This window comes from Stegostoma tigrinum, chromosome 6, assembly GCF_030684315.1.
Source record: "Stegostoma tigrinum isolate sSteTig4 chromosome 6, sSteTig4.hap1, whole genome shotgun sequence".
Lineage (NCBI taxonomy): Eukaryota > Metazoa > Chordata > Chondrichthyes > Orectolobiformes > Stegostomatidae > Stegostoma > Stegostoma tigrinum.
In genome coordinates this window covers 69233617-69252809 of record NC_081359.1, presented here as the reverse complement: position 1 = coordinate 69252809, position 19193 = coordinate 69233617, and the positions used below count along the sequence as shown (strand labels likewise).

Sequence of the window (19193 nt, the reverse complement as noted above, 5' to 3'; positions counted from 1 at the left end):
CAAACACATTGAACTGGATCCGATATACAAACCACTGAAAAATAGAACTGGCAGTGATGCCAACCACCCCAGCAAACTGGTACAATAAATATCAAGCATGTCCTGGCGTTGCACTGATAGTGTTACCTAGCAGGGTGATGAAATGTCTGCACCGGCTCAGCGAGCAAGTCTACAATCTTTTCAAGCTTTCTTCTTGGCTTTCAAATGCTCCTCTTTGGAGGATCCACTAACTAAAATATTGTCCAGATAACAATGGACATCTGGTAAACCACTCAAAATTTGGTCCACTGGTCTTCTGGAACAGAGCCAGAGCTGATACAATGACAAAAGGCAGTTGCTTATAACAGAATATTGTGTCATTATCGCCAGCAGCCTTGGGGTTCATTCACGGCTGCCATCTGCAAATAGGCCTACAATAGATCCATTTTTGAGAACTTCTTTCCCCTAGCCAAGCCACTGAACAGGTCCTCAGTGAGTGCAAGTGGGCATTGATCTGCATGCACACAGGGTTGGGCTCAATGTGACCCTAAAGTCACCACAAATCCTTAACATGCTACCTGTTTTTAAGACAGGAATGAGTGGAATGGCCCATTCACTAGTGGATACTGGTTTCAATGCTCCCAGGTTCATCAGCCATTCCAGTTCTGCCTTTACTTTAGGCCATTTGGCATATGGTACTGGTCATGCCTTCAGATTCCTAGATGACCCTCTCATTTCAACCAAAGTTAAATTTCTACTCCTTTCATTTCCCCCAAGGGTTCCCAAGAAGGCATCTTTATACCCGCCCAAAATCGCTTGCAAATTCATTTTGAGTCTGCCAGCCTTTTAACCATGACCCAATTTAACTTTAATTTCTGTAACCAGCAAGCATTCTAATAACTCAGGGTGCCTTTCACCATGTACAGAGGCTGTTCAGCACACTGGTCCCTTAGTTGTACCTCTACCAGGAAATTGTCCTTCAGTGGCACCACTTGTTGCATGTATGTCAACAATATAATCTAGTGCAGGCTTCGATGACAGTGCCTTTACCTTTTCCCTATATATTGATTTGGGAATCAGAGACATCACTGCACCCATATCCACTTCCATCTTTATTGCCTTAACCTCTAATTTGGGATGAATCCAGAAACAAACAGTTTGCCCTGTACTGACAGGATATTTAGCTGAAACTCTTACAATGTCTCCCCTAGCTCCTGTGCAGAATCACCTGACCCACACTCTTAAAGGGGTAACATTACACAACTACATACATAATAACGAGATCCTTCATCTAAGTCATTAACTATCTATTGTGAACAGCTGGGGTCCCAGTAGCAATCCCTGTAGTACTCCACAAGTCATCACGTGCCATTCAGAAAAAGACCAATTTATTCCTACCCTTTGTTTCTTGTCTACTAACCAATTTTCTATCCATCTCAATTCACTACCCCCAATCTCAATCCCAGTCACTTCAATTTTATTCATTAATATCTCATGTAGAACTTTGTTGAAAACAAGTGCAAATAAACCAAATCCACTGGCTGCCCTGATAACTCTAGCAGTTACATCCTTGAAGGATTTTGGTAGATTTGTCAAACATATTTTTCCTTTTGTAAATCGATGCTGGCTGTGTCTGCTTTCACTATTATTTTCTGAGTGCTGTGCTATAAAATTCTTGATAATGGACTCGAGCATCTTCCCCACTACTGATGTTAGGCTCACCGGTCTATAATTCTGTTTCCTCTCTACTTTTCTTTTTAAATCAGTTAGATTAGACTAGTTACTCTCCAATCTGTAAGAACTGTTCCAGAGTTGAAAGAATCTTTGGAAGCTGATCACCAATATATTCACTATTCCTAGTGACACTTCCTTAAGTACTCTGGGATGTAGATTATCAGGCCCTGGGAATTTATCAACCCGTGCTCTACTAACACAGCTGTGCTTCAGTTCTTCCCTCTCACTAAACCCTGCGTTCCCCATCATTTCTAGAACATTATTTGTGTCCTCCTTTATGAAAACAAAAGTGAAGTATGAATTTAGTTCATCAGCTATTTCTTTGTTCCTCATTATAAATTCACCCATTTCTGACTCTTAAGCTATGTTGGTTTTCACAAATATTTTTCTCTTGACATACCTATAGAAACATCCTATAGTTAGTTCTTACATTCCCCACAAGCCTACTGTCCTACGATATTTTCCTCTTCTTAATCCCTTGGTCCTCCTTTGCAGACATCTAAACTATTTCCAATCCTCAGGTATGTTGATTTTTCTTGCCAATTTGTGTGTTTTTTTTTAACATTTAATACTATATCTAATTTCCCTCATAAGCCACGGTCTAGTCACTGTTCTCGTTGCACCATTGTGCCAAAGAGGAATAAACAATTTTTGACATGCACCCACTTACCCTTCAAATGTTTGCCATTGCCTGTCCACTGTCATTCCTGACAGTAACATTTCCCAATCCATTATAGCCAACTCATGCCTCATGCCATTGCAGTATCCATTATTAAGATTCAGGACCCTTGTCTCAGAATCAACTACCTCACTCTGTGTTGATGAACAAATCTATCATATCATGGTCACTCATTCTCAAGGAGTTCTTTCAGAACTACATTACCAATTATTCTCTCATTGCATCATAGCCAGACCAAATGGCCTATTCTCTAGCTGGCTCCTTAATGTATTGGTCCAGAAAACCATCCAAAATCCAGAAACAATCTAAGAATTCCTTCTCTACTGTTGAGTGACTAATTTTATTTACCCAATATATATGCATATGAAAGTCACCCATAATTACTGGTGTTCTTTTACTGCATACGTCTCTAATTTTCTGTTTAATGACATTTCCAACATCACCTCTATAGTGTGGTGGTCTATATACCACCTTCAAAAATTTATTTTGCCCATTGGTATTTCTCAATTCGACCCATACAGAATCTACATTGTTTGATCTGATATTTTTCATTAATATTGTGTCCATAGCCCCTTTAATCAGTAATGCAACTCCACAGCTTTTGCCTTATTAAATACTGAAAAGGCCTGGATGCTTATTTCCCATTCCTGGTCACGCTGTAGCCATGTCTCCGTAATCCCAACTATACAATACCCATCGACATCTATGTGTATTATTAATTCATCCACTTTATTTTGAATGCTCTGTGCATTCAGACAGAAAGTCTTAAGATAAATATTTTTCATGTTACTTCCCCCATTCCCACTATTTTTTTTACAATGGACTTTATTGTTCTGCCTATCACTTCTCTTACTCCCTTTACTGTCTTTGTTCTTAACATTAATTCCCCCTATCTCTGACTCCTTGTATAGGTTCCCATGGTCCTGCTAATTTAGTCTCAGTGCTCTCCTACCATCCTAACAAATTGAACTGTTTGTACTCATCCTACCTAGCCCAGAGCTCATCCAAATCTGAAAATCTCCTCATATCACCTTTTTAGCCACTGTTCATCTGAATTATCCTGCTATTTCTACTTTGACAAGCAAATGGTTCTGGTAGTAATCCTGAGATCACTACCTATGAAGTCCTGCCTTTCAGCTTGCTTCCTAACTCCATATATTCTGCTTTTAGGACTTCATTTTTTTAAAACTATGTTGTTGGTACCAATGTGCATTATGGCTACTTACCATTCACCTTCCCCTTCCAGAATATCGTGTAACTGCTCTGAGATATCCTTGACCCGTGCACCAAGGAGGCAAAATACCATCCTGGATTGTCGCCAGAGAAGTGCCTACCTAATTCCTTTACAACTGAATCCCCTTTGACTACACATCAAACCACAATGCCATAAATTTGGCTGTTGCCTTTTTCCCCTGAGAGAACATTCTCTTCAGCAGTATTCAAAGTGGTCTATTTTGTTTTTCAGGGGAATGGCCCAAGGGGATTCCTAAATTGCCTGCCCAATCCTCTCCCTGCCTGGGGATGAGCCATTCCTTTTCTGCCTGTGGAGTCTTAGCCTGCGGTATGTGCTATCAATGATTCTCTCAGCTTCACGCATGCTCCACTGTATCTCCAACTACCACTCCAGCTCTGAAACCAAGGCTTCCAGGAGCTATAGCTGGTAGTACTTCCTGCACACATGCATGTCCCCAGCACTAAAAATGTGCCTGGCTTCTCACATTGAGTGGGAAGAACATAGCATGGCTTTCAGCTCTCCTACCATGACTTACTACTTTAAATTAAATCCTTTAGAAGATGCTTAATATCAAATATTATCAAGTTCTCTAGATCTCTTTTTTCATTTCCTTGTTACTTCAGAATACAGCCCTTAGATCAATAAACCAGAAAAAACAACTTTGCAAACTACTTGCAGTAAAAGTTATAAATATTTACCTGACTTTACCTACTACTTTCCGATCATCTCTCTCCCTTGGACCCTCAACTCCTGCCGTAGGGTAATTCTACTCTGATTTTCCCGCATACCACCTTGCTTTATCGGGACATCAACCGCAAAGACAGCTTTCCCAGACCATTTCATCAAGACGCCAACTGTAAGGACATCATTACTAGACTGCTTCACTAGAAACAAAATGCAAGGGTACTATTCCCAGAGCTTTTCAAGGACACTCTTCTCACTTCGAGACCAAACAAAGTTGTGCCACAGCTTCCAGGAATTCACTTTGATTTTCCGAGTTCTAAAATTACTTCGGTCCTTCCACTAGCATAGTAACTAGCTAAGTAACCTTTCATTTCTCTTCACCACCTTGTCAGTGTAGGCACCATAGCTGAGGGCATCACTGGAGTCTTTCTGAAAAACCCTAACTCAGAACTCAATTTTTATTGGCCTTTGCTTCTGGCTTACAATTTCTTCACAGCTTCTGGCAAATTTTCGGTCATTGCCTATTTTAAAGTTGACCCAGTTCCAGACATAAATTATCTGTTTTAAAATTGATCCTGAGCTAATTAGATGTTTCTTTGAGAAAACAGATAGATAAACCCACAAGGAAAGATAGTTGTCTTACAAACAAATTTCATAGAGATTTACTCCAATCACTTCTAACTTAATGTGACCTATGATCTGTAAAGAATGTGGGTCCTTTAAGACCTTCCTTTGTTTCCCCATTGCTTTTAAACCTTTCTTTGGTCTGGGATGCATACAAATAATTTAAAACACTTATAGATGCAATTATAGACACCTTGTCTCCATCAAGAAACTCAAAAAAGTGCCACCTATTGTTAATTGTTTTCACACTTCCACCTTTGACCACTTCAAAATGAACATGGGTCGATGTACCAGCTTCCCGAACTAGCTGTTCACATTTTCTTACATTTAAAAGTTCAATCACGCTAAAAGATATATAGCCTAAAATAGATGAACTAAGAAATTGAGCATTTTTATTAAAAAAAACTGTTATTAATACCTGCTATCACTTTGCAGATGATGGATGGTAACCTGATGAATGATAATTTATTTGAATAGATTTGTCCTGCAATTTGTGGACAGGTCTTTGCCGAGGCAATTTTCCACATTGTTAGGTAATTGCCAGTACTGCACTTGTACCAGACTTCTTGGTTAAATATGTGGCTAGTTCTAGAGTATATCTTCAGCACAAAGCAGTTGTTTTCAGGGCTACATCCTTTGTCATACTAAATGGCGATTGAACAAAGCAACTCTGATTATACTTCACTAATAAAGAAAGCAACTAAAAATTTGATGTAAACTTTGCCTTGTACAATTTTAATGCTGTCTGTTTTGGGGGAAACAAAAATATATGTGGAAGATGACATTAATGTTTGACTAAAACAGAAAGCACCGGAGAAACTCAGCAAATCTGGCGCATCGGTGGAGAGGAAAACAGTGTTAAAGCTTTGAGTCCAGTGATGCTTCGTAAGAAATAGTTCATCAGTAGTTCTGATGAAAGGTCACTGGACTTGAACCGTTAACTCTGTTTCTCTCCCCTCAGATGCTGACAGACCTGCTAGGTTTCTACAGTGCTTTCTGTTTCCATTTTAGACCTCCATCATCCACAGTTCTTGGTTTTAAATTAATATCTGACTAGAGGTACAGGAAACAAACACAGATATACAGGGAATTTTACTGTTACATTCCCAAGTTATGCTACTAATCATGTAGATATATCCAGATTTGTGAGTTTCCATAAAAGAGAAACATTTAGAGGAGTGCCTGAATATAAGAAAATATCTATAACTGACTCAAATTATAACAGAATTCTAAAGAGAGAGAGGCTGCACTAAAAAAAGAAATTTTGTAATGGTGTGGGAAAATGAATGAAATTAGGACAAATGTGTTAAATTGTTTAAAAATGGGATAATGAATCTAAAGGTTACATATGAACAGAATTAGATCAACAGAAGGTTTCCATCAAGGAAACCAAATAAAAAGCTCACATCCATTATGGAAATAAACATGCAGCAGACCTCAACTGGGGTAATAATAGAACAGATGTTTACAGCATAAAATAAACAGATGATGAGCTTTGTTTACCACTGTAAACATGGTGACTGACTTTCTCAAAGACGTTATCACTGCAATTATATTTGATCACCGAATCATCCATGCACAGATTCAAAGTGAATTTTTTAAAACATTGATTCTTGGTACTCTGTATATGAGCTACTGCTTCAGTAACTAATATTAAGTGACCTGTAACATAGAATACCACTCAATTGTAACTCAATACAGTTGTTACCCATGAGATGCATTTTGAAAGCAATTTGCAATTGTTTACTGATGCTAATATTGATTAATACTTCTGACTAGTCTTTGAAAATAGTGCAATTTTCATTGAACACACTTTGAATTGACATGGAAAAAGCTTTGAAAACACCAAATAAAACATTGATCTGGATGTGAGTTTGCTCGCTGAGCTGGAAGGTTAGTTTTCAGACGTTTCGTCACTATTCTAGATAACATCATCAGTGAGCCTCCGACAAAGCGCTGGTGTTATGTCCCGCTTTCTATTTATCTGGTTAGGTTTCCTTGGGTTGGTGATGTCACTTCCTGCGTTGGTGATGTCATTTCCTGTTCTTTTTCTCAGGGGATGGTAGATTGGCTCCAAATCAATGTGTTTGTTGATGGAGTTCCGTTTGGAATGCCATGCTTCTAGGAATTCTCGTGCGTGTCTCTGTTTGGCTTGTCCTAGGATGGATGTGTTGTCCCAATCAAAGTGGTGTCCTTCCTCATCTGTATGTAAGGATACGAGTGATAGTGGGTCATGTCGTTTTGTGGCTAGTTGATGTTCATGTATCCTGGTGGCTAGCTTTCTGCCAGTTTGTCCAATGTAGTGTTTGTCTCAGTTCTTGCAAGGTATTTTGTAGATGACGTTCGTTTTGTTTGTTGTCTGCGTAGGGTCTTTGGAGCCAATCTACCATCCCCTGAGAAAAAGAACAGGAAATGACATCACCAACCCAAGGAAACCTCACCAGATAAATAGAAAGTGGGACATAACACCAGCGCTTCGTCGGAGGCTCACTGATAATGTTACCTAGAATGGTGACGAAACGTCTGAAAACGAACCTTCCAGCTCAGCGAGCAAACTCATATCCAGAACCTCAACCTGAGCTACAAATCTTCTCAAAACTCGCTAAAACATTGATCTTCAAGAAATCAAAGGATTACTGCACAAAGTATAGCATCAATTAATTGGATTTGCAGTGAACATTCTAAGTTTCTATAAAAATCAATTCCTTATGCCATTGAAAACTGAATCTGCATTAATTAAAAAAAATGTTTCATATTTCCTGTAATTAAATGCAAGATTACAGAAATAAGTAATGTTATAGACAATTTCTCAACCTACTTTAATTTGCTCAGAATAAAGTCAATCTGCATAGTTCCCTAAAATTTATAAATATGAATTTTGCGTTTCAAAGAATGATATGATTTTTAATGATGAAAGAATTTTAAAGAAACAATTTGAATAGATGGAACATGCACAGCTTTTGGTGAGGATTTGACACAGTGGCTTAGAAAAACAACCACTGAACATTGTGATATGCAATCAAATCCACTATATAATGAAGAAATACATATCCTCATCTTGAGAACTTAGACTTATATACAAAAATATTAGTTATTTAGTTTCTGACAAACATTTCAAATGACACAGAGCATTTGTTACCATAGGACGATGTCAGGGTGCCAATAACTGATGACTAAAATAGGCACAAAGTTGGAAATACCAACACAGGAAGATGTATGATATATTAATCTAAATTGCTGCGTTTTATTACTAGTGAACATAAATGTTATTTTCTGCATGGTAATGTTTTTTGTGCAAAGCAGCTGGTGTCCTAACATTAATGCATGATGAAAACCCTGTACAGAACTTTTCCCTACATTAGATTTAACTAAATTCCACATGACTGTCAGCTGTGGCTGAGTGGTACTGCTCCAGTTTCTGACTCAGGTTTTGCATTCCATTCCCACTGCAGGTGCTTGAGTACTAAGTAATGCAGTGTGCTTAGACTGCTGCACTGTCCGTGCTCTCTTTCAAATGAGATGTTAACACTCTCAGGCAGATGCAAAAGATACTTGCCACTTTTCAAAGAGAAGTCTTAAAGTTCCTGAGGGTTCTGGCCACCATTTATCCCTCCCTATTATCATTATCATTAACACCAATTATCTGTTTGGGTGACCTCACTGTGCACAAATTGGCTGCCTTAATGTCCCAAATAGGGGACCTTCTCAAGAACATCCTTCCTCCACACTCTGAAGCAAATAGTTGGAATCAGCGGGAATTTCAATAAGATGACCATCGGTAAAAGTCAAATTGCTTTGGTTGATCTTTAGTAAGTAATCTCACCTCAAATGTCCATGCTTCTTCCTGGTCTCCATCCAAGAACATTATTGTTTCCTTAGATACCTGCCCTGTTTGCATATGTAATGGTGATGTATGGAATTCAATTCTCTGCAGATTAAATCCTACTCCAACGCCTATTGCCTTTATAAAGCTTTCTTTCAAAGCCTAGAATGTAAAGAATTAAAACTTGGAACTCTTGATTTTTCTTAATTAGAAATAAATTATACACAAATAAACAGGTGGTTAAATGAATCTTAAAGTAGCATTAAATGATTTAATTTAATGGAGGATGATTCGAACAAAATTACTTACGATTTTAATACTAATACAGAATTCAGTAATATCCAGAAAATTATATCAAACATAATAGTGGCAAAATGGAAGTACATATCATTAAAAGAAAAATAAGTCATTCGGCCTGACTAATCAATTCTGGGACTTTTGTGTCACATAAGCCTCCTCTGCCCTTCTTCATCTTACTCTTAGGGAAGTTTTAATCAAATGATGCAGGTCATAAAATCAGAGATGAAAAATTAGGAGACAGCACTTAAGTAGGAAAGAATCGCTTATTAGGACGGGTCAGAATAAGAATGAATACAGAGGTCTAATTTAATGAAAGCAAAATACTGCAGATGCTGGAAATCCGAAACAAACGCAAAAAATACTGGAGAAACTCAGCAGGTCTGACAGCATCTGCAGAGACGGAAACAGAGTTAACGTTTCGAGTCCGATATGACTCTTCTTCAGAACTTTCAGAAGGTCTAATTTAGATTTAATATGCATGTATGTGAATGTGGAATAGTAAATAAGATTATTGAGCTGCACAGACTGCCAACTGAAAATCAAGATATTCTGATGGCCAGAGTCATTGGAGTAGACGTCCATGTGGGATATGCCTAGGATAATAAAATTTCCCATGAGGAATTCCTTGGGTCAGGAGCCTTCCAAAAGAATCTGTTGTCCAAGAGAGTGGGGGAGTTTGGAGGTTTCCAACTCACTGAAGCTTAATAGGAACACAGGAAAGGTCAGGGGATTAAGAACCTCTCTTGTAATGAAGCCTACATACCATTTACCTTCAGAACTGCTCGCTTCCAGAGACTGGCATAAAAGGATACACAGGTCCCTTCGTCCATCAACATTTCCGAAACTATTACCATTTAAATAGTACCCTGTCATCCTGTTTTTCCTACTGAACTGCTCAAATTCACAATTATCCAAGTGTAATTGAATCTATTATTTCCAGATTCTCAACTTGTCTATTTCGCCTGAATCCTCCATTCATACTCCTCATCACTCACAATCCTACCTAATTTTTTTTTGATGGTAGCACACTTAAAAATATCCTCCATTCATACTCCTCATTACTCACAATCCTAATTTTTTTTTGATGGTAGCACACTTAAAAATATTACATTTAGTTCCAACATCCAAGTCATCGGTATGTATTGTGAATAACTGGGCCCAAGCAATGATCCCTACAGTGCCCATCTTGTCATTACCTACACTTTTATATTAGGCTAATTTACTGTTTTTTCCCTATGGGATAAAGAATTCTCAATACATGATAGTATATTACCATTAATCCCATTTGCTTTGATTTTGCACACTATTTCCTTACATGGGACTTTATTAAAAACTTTCTGAAAATCCAGATATATCATATCTATTTGTTCTCTCTCATCTACTAGTTATATCCTCAAATAGTTCCAGTTGCCTTGTCTTACATGATTTCCTATTGTCTAGATGTCCTGTTATTTCATCCTTTATAAACAACTCCAGCATTTTATCAACTAGAACAAAAAGCAAAGAACAAAACAGCACAGGAACAGGCCCTTCGGCCCTCCAAGCCTGCACTGCCAGATTTTGTCCTTCCATACTAAAAATATCTTCACCTACAAGATCTGTATCCCTCTGTTCCCTTCTTATGCATGCATTTGTCCTGGTGATTCTTGAATGCTGCTGTTGTGTCTGCTTCCACCGCCTCCTCCAGAGGCACATTCCAGTCACTTGCTTTGTGTGAAAAACTTGCTTCACACATCTCTTTTAAATAATCCCCTCGTACCTTGAAGCTGTGTCCCTTAGTAATTGACCCCTCCACCCTCGGTAAAAGCTTCATTCTTTCCACTCTATCCATGTCATTCACAACCTGATAAACTTCTTTTAGGTGCCCCTCAACCTCCTGTGTTCCAGTGAAAACAAATCCAGTCTATCCAACCTTTCTTCTTAGCTAAAATGCCCTGCGCCAGGCAGCATCCTGGTAAACGCTTTCTGTACCTTTTCCTAAGCATCCACATTCTTCTGGTAGTGTGGCAACCAGAAACGCATGCAATTTTCCAAGTGTAGCCTAACTAAAGATCTTTAAAGCTGCAGATTAACTTGTCTATCCTTATACTCAAGGCCCCTTCCAATGAAGGCATGCCATCAGCCTTTTTTTACTAGCTTTACCTACCTGCTCTTTCACCTTCAGCAATCTGTGAACCTGTATACCCAGATCCCTCTGCTTATCCCAAGGGTTCTGCCTTTCACTGTATAATTTCCCCTTGTACTTGACCTTCCAAAATACATCGCCTCAATTTGTCTGGATTAGACGCCATCTGCCATTTTTCTGCTCATGCCTCAACTGATCTATATCCTGCTGTATCCTCCTCAAAATCTGCAACTCCAAACTTTGTATCGACTGCAAAGTAACTAATTAGACCAACACATTTTCTCTCCAAATCATTTATATAGCTCACGAACAGGAGATGTCCCAGCAATGATCGTCATGGAACACTACTCGTCACAGCCCTCCATTTTGAAAAGCATCCTTCCACCGGTACCCTCTGTCTCCTATAACTAATCCAGTTCTGTAGCCATCTTGCCAGCTCACCCTTGATACTAGGTGACGTCAAAGGTTTTATTGAAGTTCATGTATCCAACATCAACCACTTTTCCCTCATCAATCATCTTTGTCATCTCTTCAAAAGATTTGATCAAGTTAGTAAGGCACGACCTCCCCTGGACAAAACCATGCTATCTATCGCTAATAAATCCATTTTCTTCATATACGTATAGATCTTGTCCCCGAGAATCATTTCCAGTATTTCCCTACCACTGATGTGTGACTCACAGGCCAGTAATTTCCCAGATTATCCCTGCTACCCTTCTTAAACAATGGGCCAACACTGGCTAATCTCCAGTCCTCTGGGGCCTTGCCTGTTGCCAAAGAGGATACAAAGATGTCTGTCAATGCTCCAGTAACTTGTTCCCTTGCCTCCCTCAATATTCTGAGTTAGATTCCATCAGGACTTTGAGACTTATCTACCATAATACTTTTTAAGATGCACAACACCTCTTCCTTTTTAATAGCAACTTGGCTTAGAAACTTGACACTCCCTTCCCTGAGATCATCCTCCACCAATCTCTTCTCTTTGGTGAAAACTGGCACAAAGTTTCCATTTAGGATCTCACCTACCTCTTCTAGATTCACGTATTGAGTCTCTCCTTTCTCCTTGAGTCAGCCAATCCTTTCCCTGGCTACCATCTTGCTTTTTATATATGAATGAAAAGAACTACTAATGTTGGGCTAACTGATCTGTAATTCCCAGTTTACACCTCCTTCCTTTTCAACATAGTGGGAGTACATTTGCCATCCTTCAATCTACCAGGACGGTTTCTGGATCTTCAAAATTTTAGAAAATGACAAGTAACGCATTCACCATTTCCATGGTCACCTCCATTTGTACCCTGACATGGAGATTATCAGGTCCTGGGGATTAATCAGCTGTCAGTCCTATTAATTTTTCCAATGCTTTTTTTTGACAAATACTGATCTCCTTTATTTCCTTCTTCCCAAATGATCTTTACTTCCCTAGCATTTCTGGGAATTTATTTCTGTCTTCTTCTGTGAAGACAGAACACAAGTAGTTTTTTATTTGTTTTGTCATTTCCGTGTTCTCCATTATTACATCCCCCATTTTAGACTGTGAGGGCATCTACATTTGTCTTTACTAACCTTTTTACATATATGTAGAAGCTGTTACTGTCTGCTTTTATGTTCCTCATAAGTTTACTCTCATACTCTATTTTGTGCCCTCTTAACCAACCTCTTGGTTCTGTTTTGTTGAATTCTAAAATTACTGCCAGTTCTCAGCCTTGCTACGTTTTCTAGCAAATTTGAATGACTTCTCTTTGGATCTGATGATATTCTTAAGTTATTTTATTAGTAATGCTGGCCACTTTTCCTGTTGTGAAAGAAATGCATAACTGAAGAAAAAGTAAGAGTAGCTAACATGAAAGGAAATTAAACTGCCTATAATTGAGATATAACAAATAAAATACTGGGTAAAGGAGGAGTGGAGCTGATTAGTAACTTAAAAGGGGTGTTGCACATGGAGGAGAGGAGAATTATTGCGATGCTAAATGAGTACTTTCCATAAATAAAACCAACGTACTGTGGATGATGGAGATCTGAAATAAAAACAAAAGCTGCTGGTGAACCGCAGTTGGTCTGACAGCTTTGGAAGAGAGAGAAACTAAAGAAGTACAGAAGTCAATGGATTATGTGCACAAATCATTAAAGATGGTATCACTGGTTCAGAACAAAAAAGATAACAGCACGAACGGATCCACATAGCGTGTTGAGTCTACTGTCATTTAATCCAATCATAGCTGACCTTGAGCTTTAATTCCACTTCCTGCCCGTTCCCCATATACGTTGACTTACTGAGAGACAAAAAGAATCTACTTATCTTAGCACTGATGATATTAAATGATGGAATATCCACAACCATTCACAACTCTTTGGGTGAATGTTTTTTTTCAACACAAACTAAAACAAAAATCGCTGGAGAAATTCAGCAGGTGTTCCACCAATTATGGAAAGAAACCAGAGTTAACATCTGGACTGAAATCATTAACTCTGCTTTCTCTCCTGACCTGCTGAGTTTTTCTAGCATTTTCTGTTCTTGTTTCAGATTTTCAGCAAATTTGAATGACTTCTCTTTGGATCTGATGATATTCTTAAGTTATTTTATTAGTAATGCTGGCCACTTTTCCTGTTGTGAAAGAAATGCATAACTGAAGAAAAAGTAAGAGTAGCTAACATGAAAGGAAATTAAACTGCCTATAATTGAGATATAACAAATACAATACTGGGTAAAGGAGGACAGTTCTTTGTTTTGCTTTCATGTTTAACTGACTGCCACATATCTTCCAGGCATGTCCATCTTGATAATGGGTTCAAAGTCATGGGGAAAGAGGACACTCTCCGATGGGATCCCATCTGAAACATATTGGGACCAGAGTCCTGCTAAATTGTACAATTAGGGCTGTAGCTCGGGCTTTAACCAAAATTGTCAGTGGGGGTGGGTTGGGGGCTGAAGTGTTCAGTTACAAGGAAAATTAGAAAGTCTAAGTGAAAGGAGAAGGCAGGCATGCAATTTAGTGATGAGTCTGATTGTTACCAGAAAATAAAAGGAAGGGGCAGAATGTGCGACTGTCATCTCACTCAAGGAATCTACAAGAATAGGGCAATTTGATAACAGAACAAACTTAAAGGCTTTGTATTTGAACGAACAAAATATTAGAAATAAAATGAATTAGTTAACACTGCAAATAGAGACATCTGGTGGTGATTACTGAGATGTAGTTGCAGGGAGACTAGGCTTGGGAAATGAATATCCAACGGTACTCAATATTTCCGAACAATTGGCTGGAAAGAAAAGGCAGTGTTGTAGCATTGTTAATGAACAGAGAGATCAGTGTTGTAGTGGAAAACAATTTTAGTGCTAGAGATCCAGACATAGAATCAGTCTGGGTAGAAATCACAGTGAGCAAGAGAAAACAGCCCCTGGTGGGAGTAATCTATAGGTCTCCAAACAGCATTCCTGAAGTTGGGCACAGTATAAACCAGGAAATTCTGAGGGCTTGTAAGAAAGGTACAGCAATAATCTTGGTGATTTTAATATGTATATAGGCTGGATTAATCAAATAGGCAAGGATAGCCTCGAGGTAGAGCTCACTGAATGTATTAGAGATTGTTTTTCAGCGGAATATGTTGTGGAACCAATTAGGGATTTGGCATTGTATAATGAGATGGGATTAACTATGATCTCATAGTAAAGGATACTTCAAGGAACAGTGATCATAGCATGCTAGAATTTCAGATTCAGTTAGAGGGCAAAAAACTGCAATCTCATATTAGTGTTTTCGTGTTAAACAAAGGTAATTATAAAGGCATGAAGATAGATCTGGCCTGGGTAGAGTGGGTGGGAGGACTAAAGGGTAGGTCTGGTGATCAGCAGTGGCAAATGCTAAAGGAGAAACTTAATTTTCCTAACTAAAACATAAGACCGTAAGATACAGGAGCAAAATTAGGCCATTCAGCCCACTGAATCTGCTCTGCCATTCAATCATGGCTAATATGTTTCTTAACTGCATTCTCCTGCCTTATTCTTGTAGACTTTGATCCCCAGGCTAATCAAAAACCTAGCTATCTCTGTCTTAACTACACTCAATGACTTGACCTCCACAGCCTGTTGCAGCAATGAGTTCCACAGATACATTCCAAAAAGGAAGAAAGATTGTACAATGGGAAAAGAAACATCTATGGCTAAGCAAAGAAGTTAAAGATAATATAAAGAAAAAAAACTGAAGCAAATCATATTATGAAAGTGAGTGGCAGGTTGGAAGATTTGGTAACTTTTAAAGATCAACAAAGGGTTACTAAACAAAAAGTAATCAAAAGAACAAAGCTAAATTATTAAAGAAAGCTAGTGCAAAATATATAAATGGATAGCAAAAGCTTGTTAAGTATGTAAAAGGAAAAAAGTTGCTAAAGTGAATGTTGGTTCCCTGGACGATGAGACTGGGAAGTTACCGGTGGGAAACACAGATGTGGTAGAGTCACTAAATCAATATTTTCCTTCAACTTTCATGGTAGAGGACACGGGTACCATCCCAATCCTACCAGGTAAAGCAGAGGTTATAGAAAGGGAGGAACTTGGATAATCATCACGAAGGATTGAAGGCAGATAAGTCTCCAGAGCCTGATGGCCTACATACAAGGGTCTTAAAGGAAGTGGCAGCAAAATGAGTGGAACCATTTGTTCTAGTATTCTAAAATTCCTTGGATACAGTAAAGGTTCCAGTGGATTAGAAAAATTCCACAACAACTCATTTATTCATTAAGGAAGGAAAGCAGAAAGTAGGAAATTACTCATAAGTTAGTTTAACATGTCATTGAGAAAACGTTGGGGTCTACTATTATGGAAGTAATAATGGGACATGCAAGAAGTCAAAATATAATCCATTTATGGCTACTGAAATAGAGTATAAAAGTATGGAAGCATTGCTGCAACTGTTCAAAGCATTAGTGAGATTGCACCTGGAGTACTGTGTACAATTTTTGTCTCTTTATTTGAGGAGGGATGTAGTTGTATTAGAGGCAGTTCAGTTAGGTTCACTTGATTGACTCCTGGGATGAGGGGTGCATCTTAAGAAGAGAGATTGACCAGATTAGGTCCAACTCTCCAGTGTTCAGAAGAATGAAGTGAGATCTAATTGAGGTACGTAAGCTGCTTAAAGAGATTGACCATGTTGATGCAGAAAGGACGGTTTCTCATGTGGGGCAATCTAGAATGAGAGGTCATTGTTTTAGGATAAGTGGCAGCAGACTCAAAGCAGATGAAGAGAAATTACTTCTCTCAAAAGGTTGCAAACCTGTGGAATTCACTATCCCAGAGTGAGGTGGAGGCTGGGACATTTGAGTAAATTTAAGGAGGAGATAGATGCTTAATGGACAGATGGCTTGAAGGCTTATGATGGGCAAGAAAGTGGAATTGATGCTGAGATGGAATCAGCTATGATCACATCAAATGGTGAACAAAAACAAAGTTGCTGCAAAAGCTCAGCAGATCTGGCAGCATCCGTGAAGTAAAAAACCGAGTCAGTGTTTTGGGTCCGCCTACCCTTTCTCAGAACAGTTCCTGTTTTTGTTCCTGATTCACATGTGCAGTTCTTTCGGTTTTATATCAAATGCTGAAGCAGGCTCGAAGGGCTGAACTATCTACTGCCTATGTTGTCCACTTTGGCAAGGTAAGATAAAAAAAAGCAGATTAATATTTAGATTGAGAGAGAATGCTGCCATACAAAAGGATCTAGGTATCCTTTTACATGTATCACAAACTGGTGGCATGCAGGTACAGTAAGTAATTAGAATGATCTGTAACATGTTGGCTTTTTATTGCAAGGTAGATAGAGTACAAAAGAAGGGAAGTCTAAGCAAGACATTGGTAAGATGACAGTTGGAGTACTGAGTACAGTTTTGGTCTCCCTTCCGAAGGGAGAATGTACTTGAATTGGAAGCAATTTAGAGAAGCACCACGACAATGATTTCTAAGAAGAAGGAGTCACCTAATGAGGAAAGGTTGAGCAAGTTGAGCCCAGATTAATTGGACTTTATAAGAGTAAGAGTTGATCATATTAAAACATAATTTTCTGCGGTGGCTTCACTGGATGGATGCTGAAAGTATGTTCCCCCCTTTAGGTGGAATTTTTTTTATTCATTAATGAGATGAGGGTGTCTCTCGCTCAGCAGCATTTATTGCCCATCCCTAATTGCCCAGAAGGCAGTTCAGAGTCAACCACACTGCTGTGGATCTAGAGTCACAAGTAGGCCAGACCAGGTAAGGATGGCAGTTTCCTTCCCTAAAGTGAACCAGATGGGTTTTTCCAACAATCGACATTGGATTCATGGTCATCATTAGATTCTTAAATCCAGATATTTTATGAATTCAAATTCCACCATCTGCTGTGGCGAGGTTCAAACCCGGGTCCGCAGAATGTTATCTAGGTCTCTGGATTAACAGTCCAGCGAGAATACCACGAGGACATCACCTCCCATGTAGGAATGTAAAACTAGACATAACAATTTAAAAATGAAGTATCTCCCACAAGCAGGAATTTCTTGTCTCAGAATATATGCAATTTGCTTATGCAGAAGGTCACTGAATACATTCAAAGCTGATTTTGACATAGTTTTGATTGATGAGTATTATGGGGAGCAGGGGCCGAAGTGGCACTAAAGCAATTATCAGATCAGCCATGATCTTATTGAATAGCAAGCACAGCAGTCTCAATGGGTTAAATGGATTTTTTGAACTCGTTCCTTTTGACTTTAGAACAGCATTTTATTTTATACAATGGAACTAGCTAAAACATTGAAGTTTAATAAAACATACCCAGTGTCTATAAAACATGCCCAGTTGTGCCCATTCATCACCTGCCATCTTGATTGTATTCCATTCATAACCTGTGAATTGTCTGTTCATAATGCGGAAAAACTCTGCAACAGATCTGCTACCTATCAAAGAAGTTGAGAAAGGAACATCCAGTTACTTTAGTATTGGATAAGAATTAATGAATGAAACAAAAAGAAAATCTCAGCTTTAAAAATTTCAAATGTTTAGGCAAAGTAGAAAAGTCTAAATTAACAAGACAAAATTGTCACTGAAATCATACATAAATGAAAAAACATGGATTCCCTAATTCCCAGAGACAGTAGGAACTGCAGATGCTGGAGAATCTGAGACAACAAGGTGTACAGTTGGATGAACGCAGCAGGCCGAGCAGCATCAGAGCAGCAGGAAAGCTGATGTTTTGGGCCTAGACCCTTCTTCAGAAATGGGGCCCATGAAATGGAGCATGTCAAGATACCCTTTCTTCAAGGTCTCAGTCATATACTTGATAAAGGCAAAATCTATTACGTGCAGCAACATCAACATTTTACTTACAAACATACATACTACTTACAGTTCACATGAACAAGGTTACTATCCAGTTATCAGCCCTCTGATGTGACTTGTTGAATGCAGTGATTGCTTTTCACTCACTTTTCATATGAATGATATAAACAAGCTATGGGTCTCCTGAATTGAGCAGAGCACTGTATATGTAGGACTGTGATTTTCAGTCCTTTCCTTTCCATTGGAAGGTTACTATTTATTGCAAGGAGAATTTAAGACAAAAGTACAGAGGTTATACTCTAGTTATTCAGGGCACTGTCAAGGCCACATCTGGAATAGAGTTGTGGATATCTACAGTACAGACAAAGGAATTCAGACCATTGTGTGCACATTGCAAATAGCCGGAGGCAAAGTTCTGATCCTTGCGGTATTCCACTAGTCAATGCCTGCCACTCAGAAACAGATCAATTTATTCACTCTTTTCTGTCTGTCAACTAATTCTGTTTCCGTGCAATATATTACTCCCTTTCTGATGTACTTTAACTTTACCCACGAACCTTTTATGAGGGACTTTCTCAAAAGTCTTCTGAAAATCCAAATACAAATTTATCTCTAGTTTTCCCTAAAGCTTACTTGATTACTGAATTCTAAAATGCTTCAAATCCTCAGGCTTACCGTTTTGTTCTTTGATTAACAGCCTGAAAACATACTCAA

The 19193-nt window shown here is 38.6% G+C and overlaps 1 protein-coding gene across 2 annotated transcripts in view; it reads right to left on the bottom strand.

The window, feature by feature from the left end:
• aasdhppt (aminoadipate-semialdehyde dehydrogenase-phosphopantetheinyl transferase) overlaps positions 1 to 19193 on the bottom strand; it is a 65055-nt gene that overhangs the window by 28253 nt on the left and 17609 nt on the right. Inside the window, exons 3-4 of one of the 2 annotated variants that reach the window (XM_059646627.1) lie at positions 17976 to 18097; positions 8758 to 8919 (exon numbers count right to left, since the gene is read on the bottom strand). In XM_059646627.1, coding sequence (XP_059502610.1) covers positions 8758 to 8919; positions 17976 to 18097 — 284 coding nt within the window. The remainder of the gene's footprint in view (positions 1 to 8757; positions 8920 to 17975; positions 18098 to 19193) is intronic. The other variant, XM_059646628.1, reaches the window with a different exon arrangement.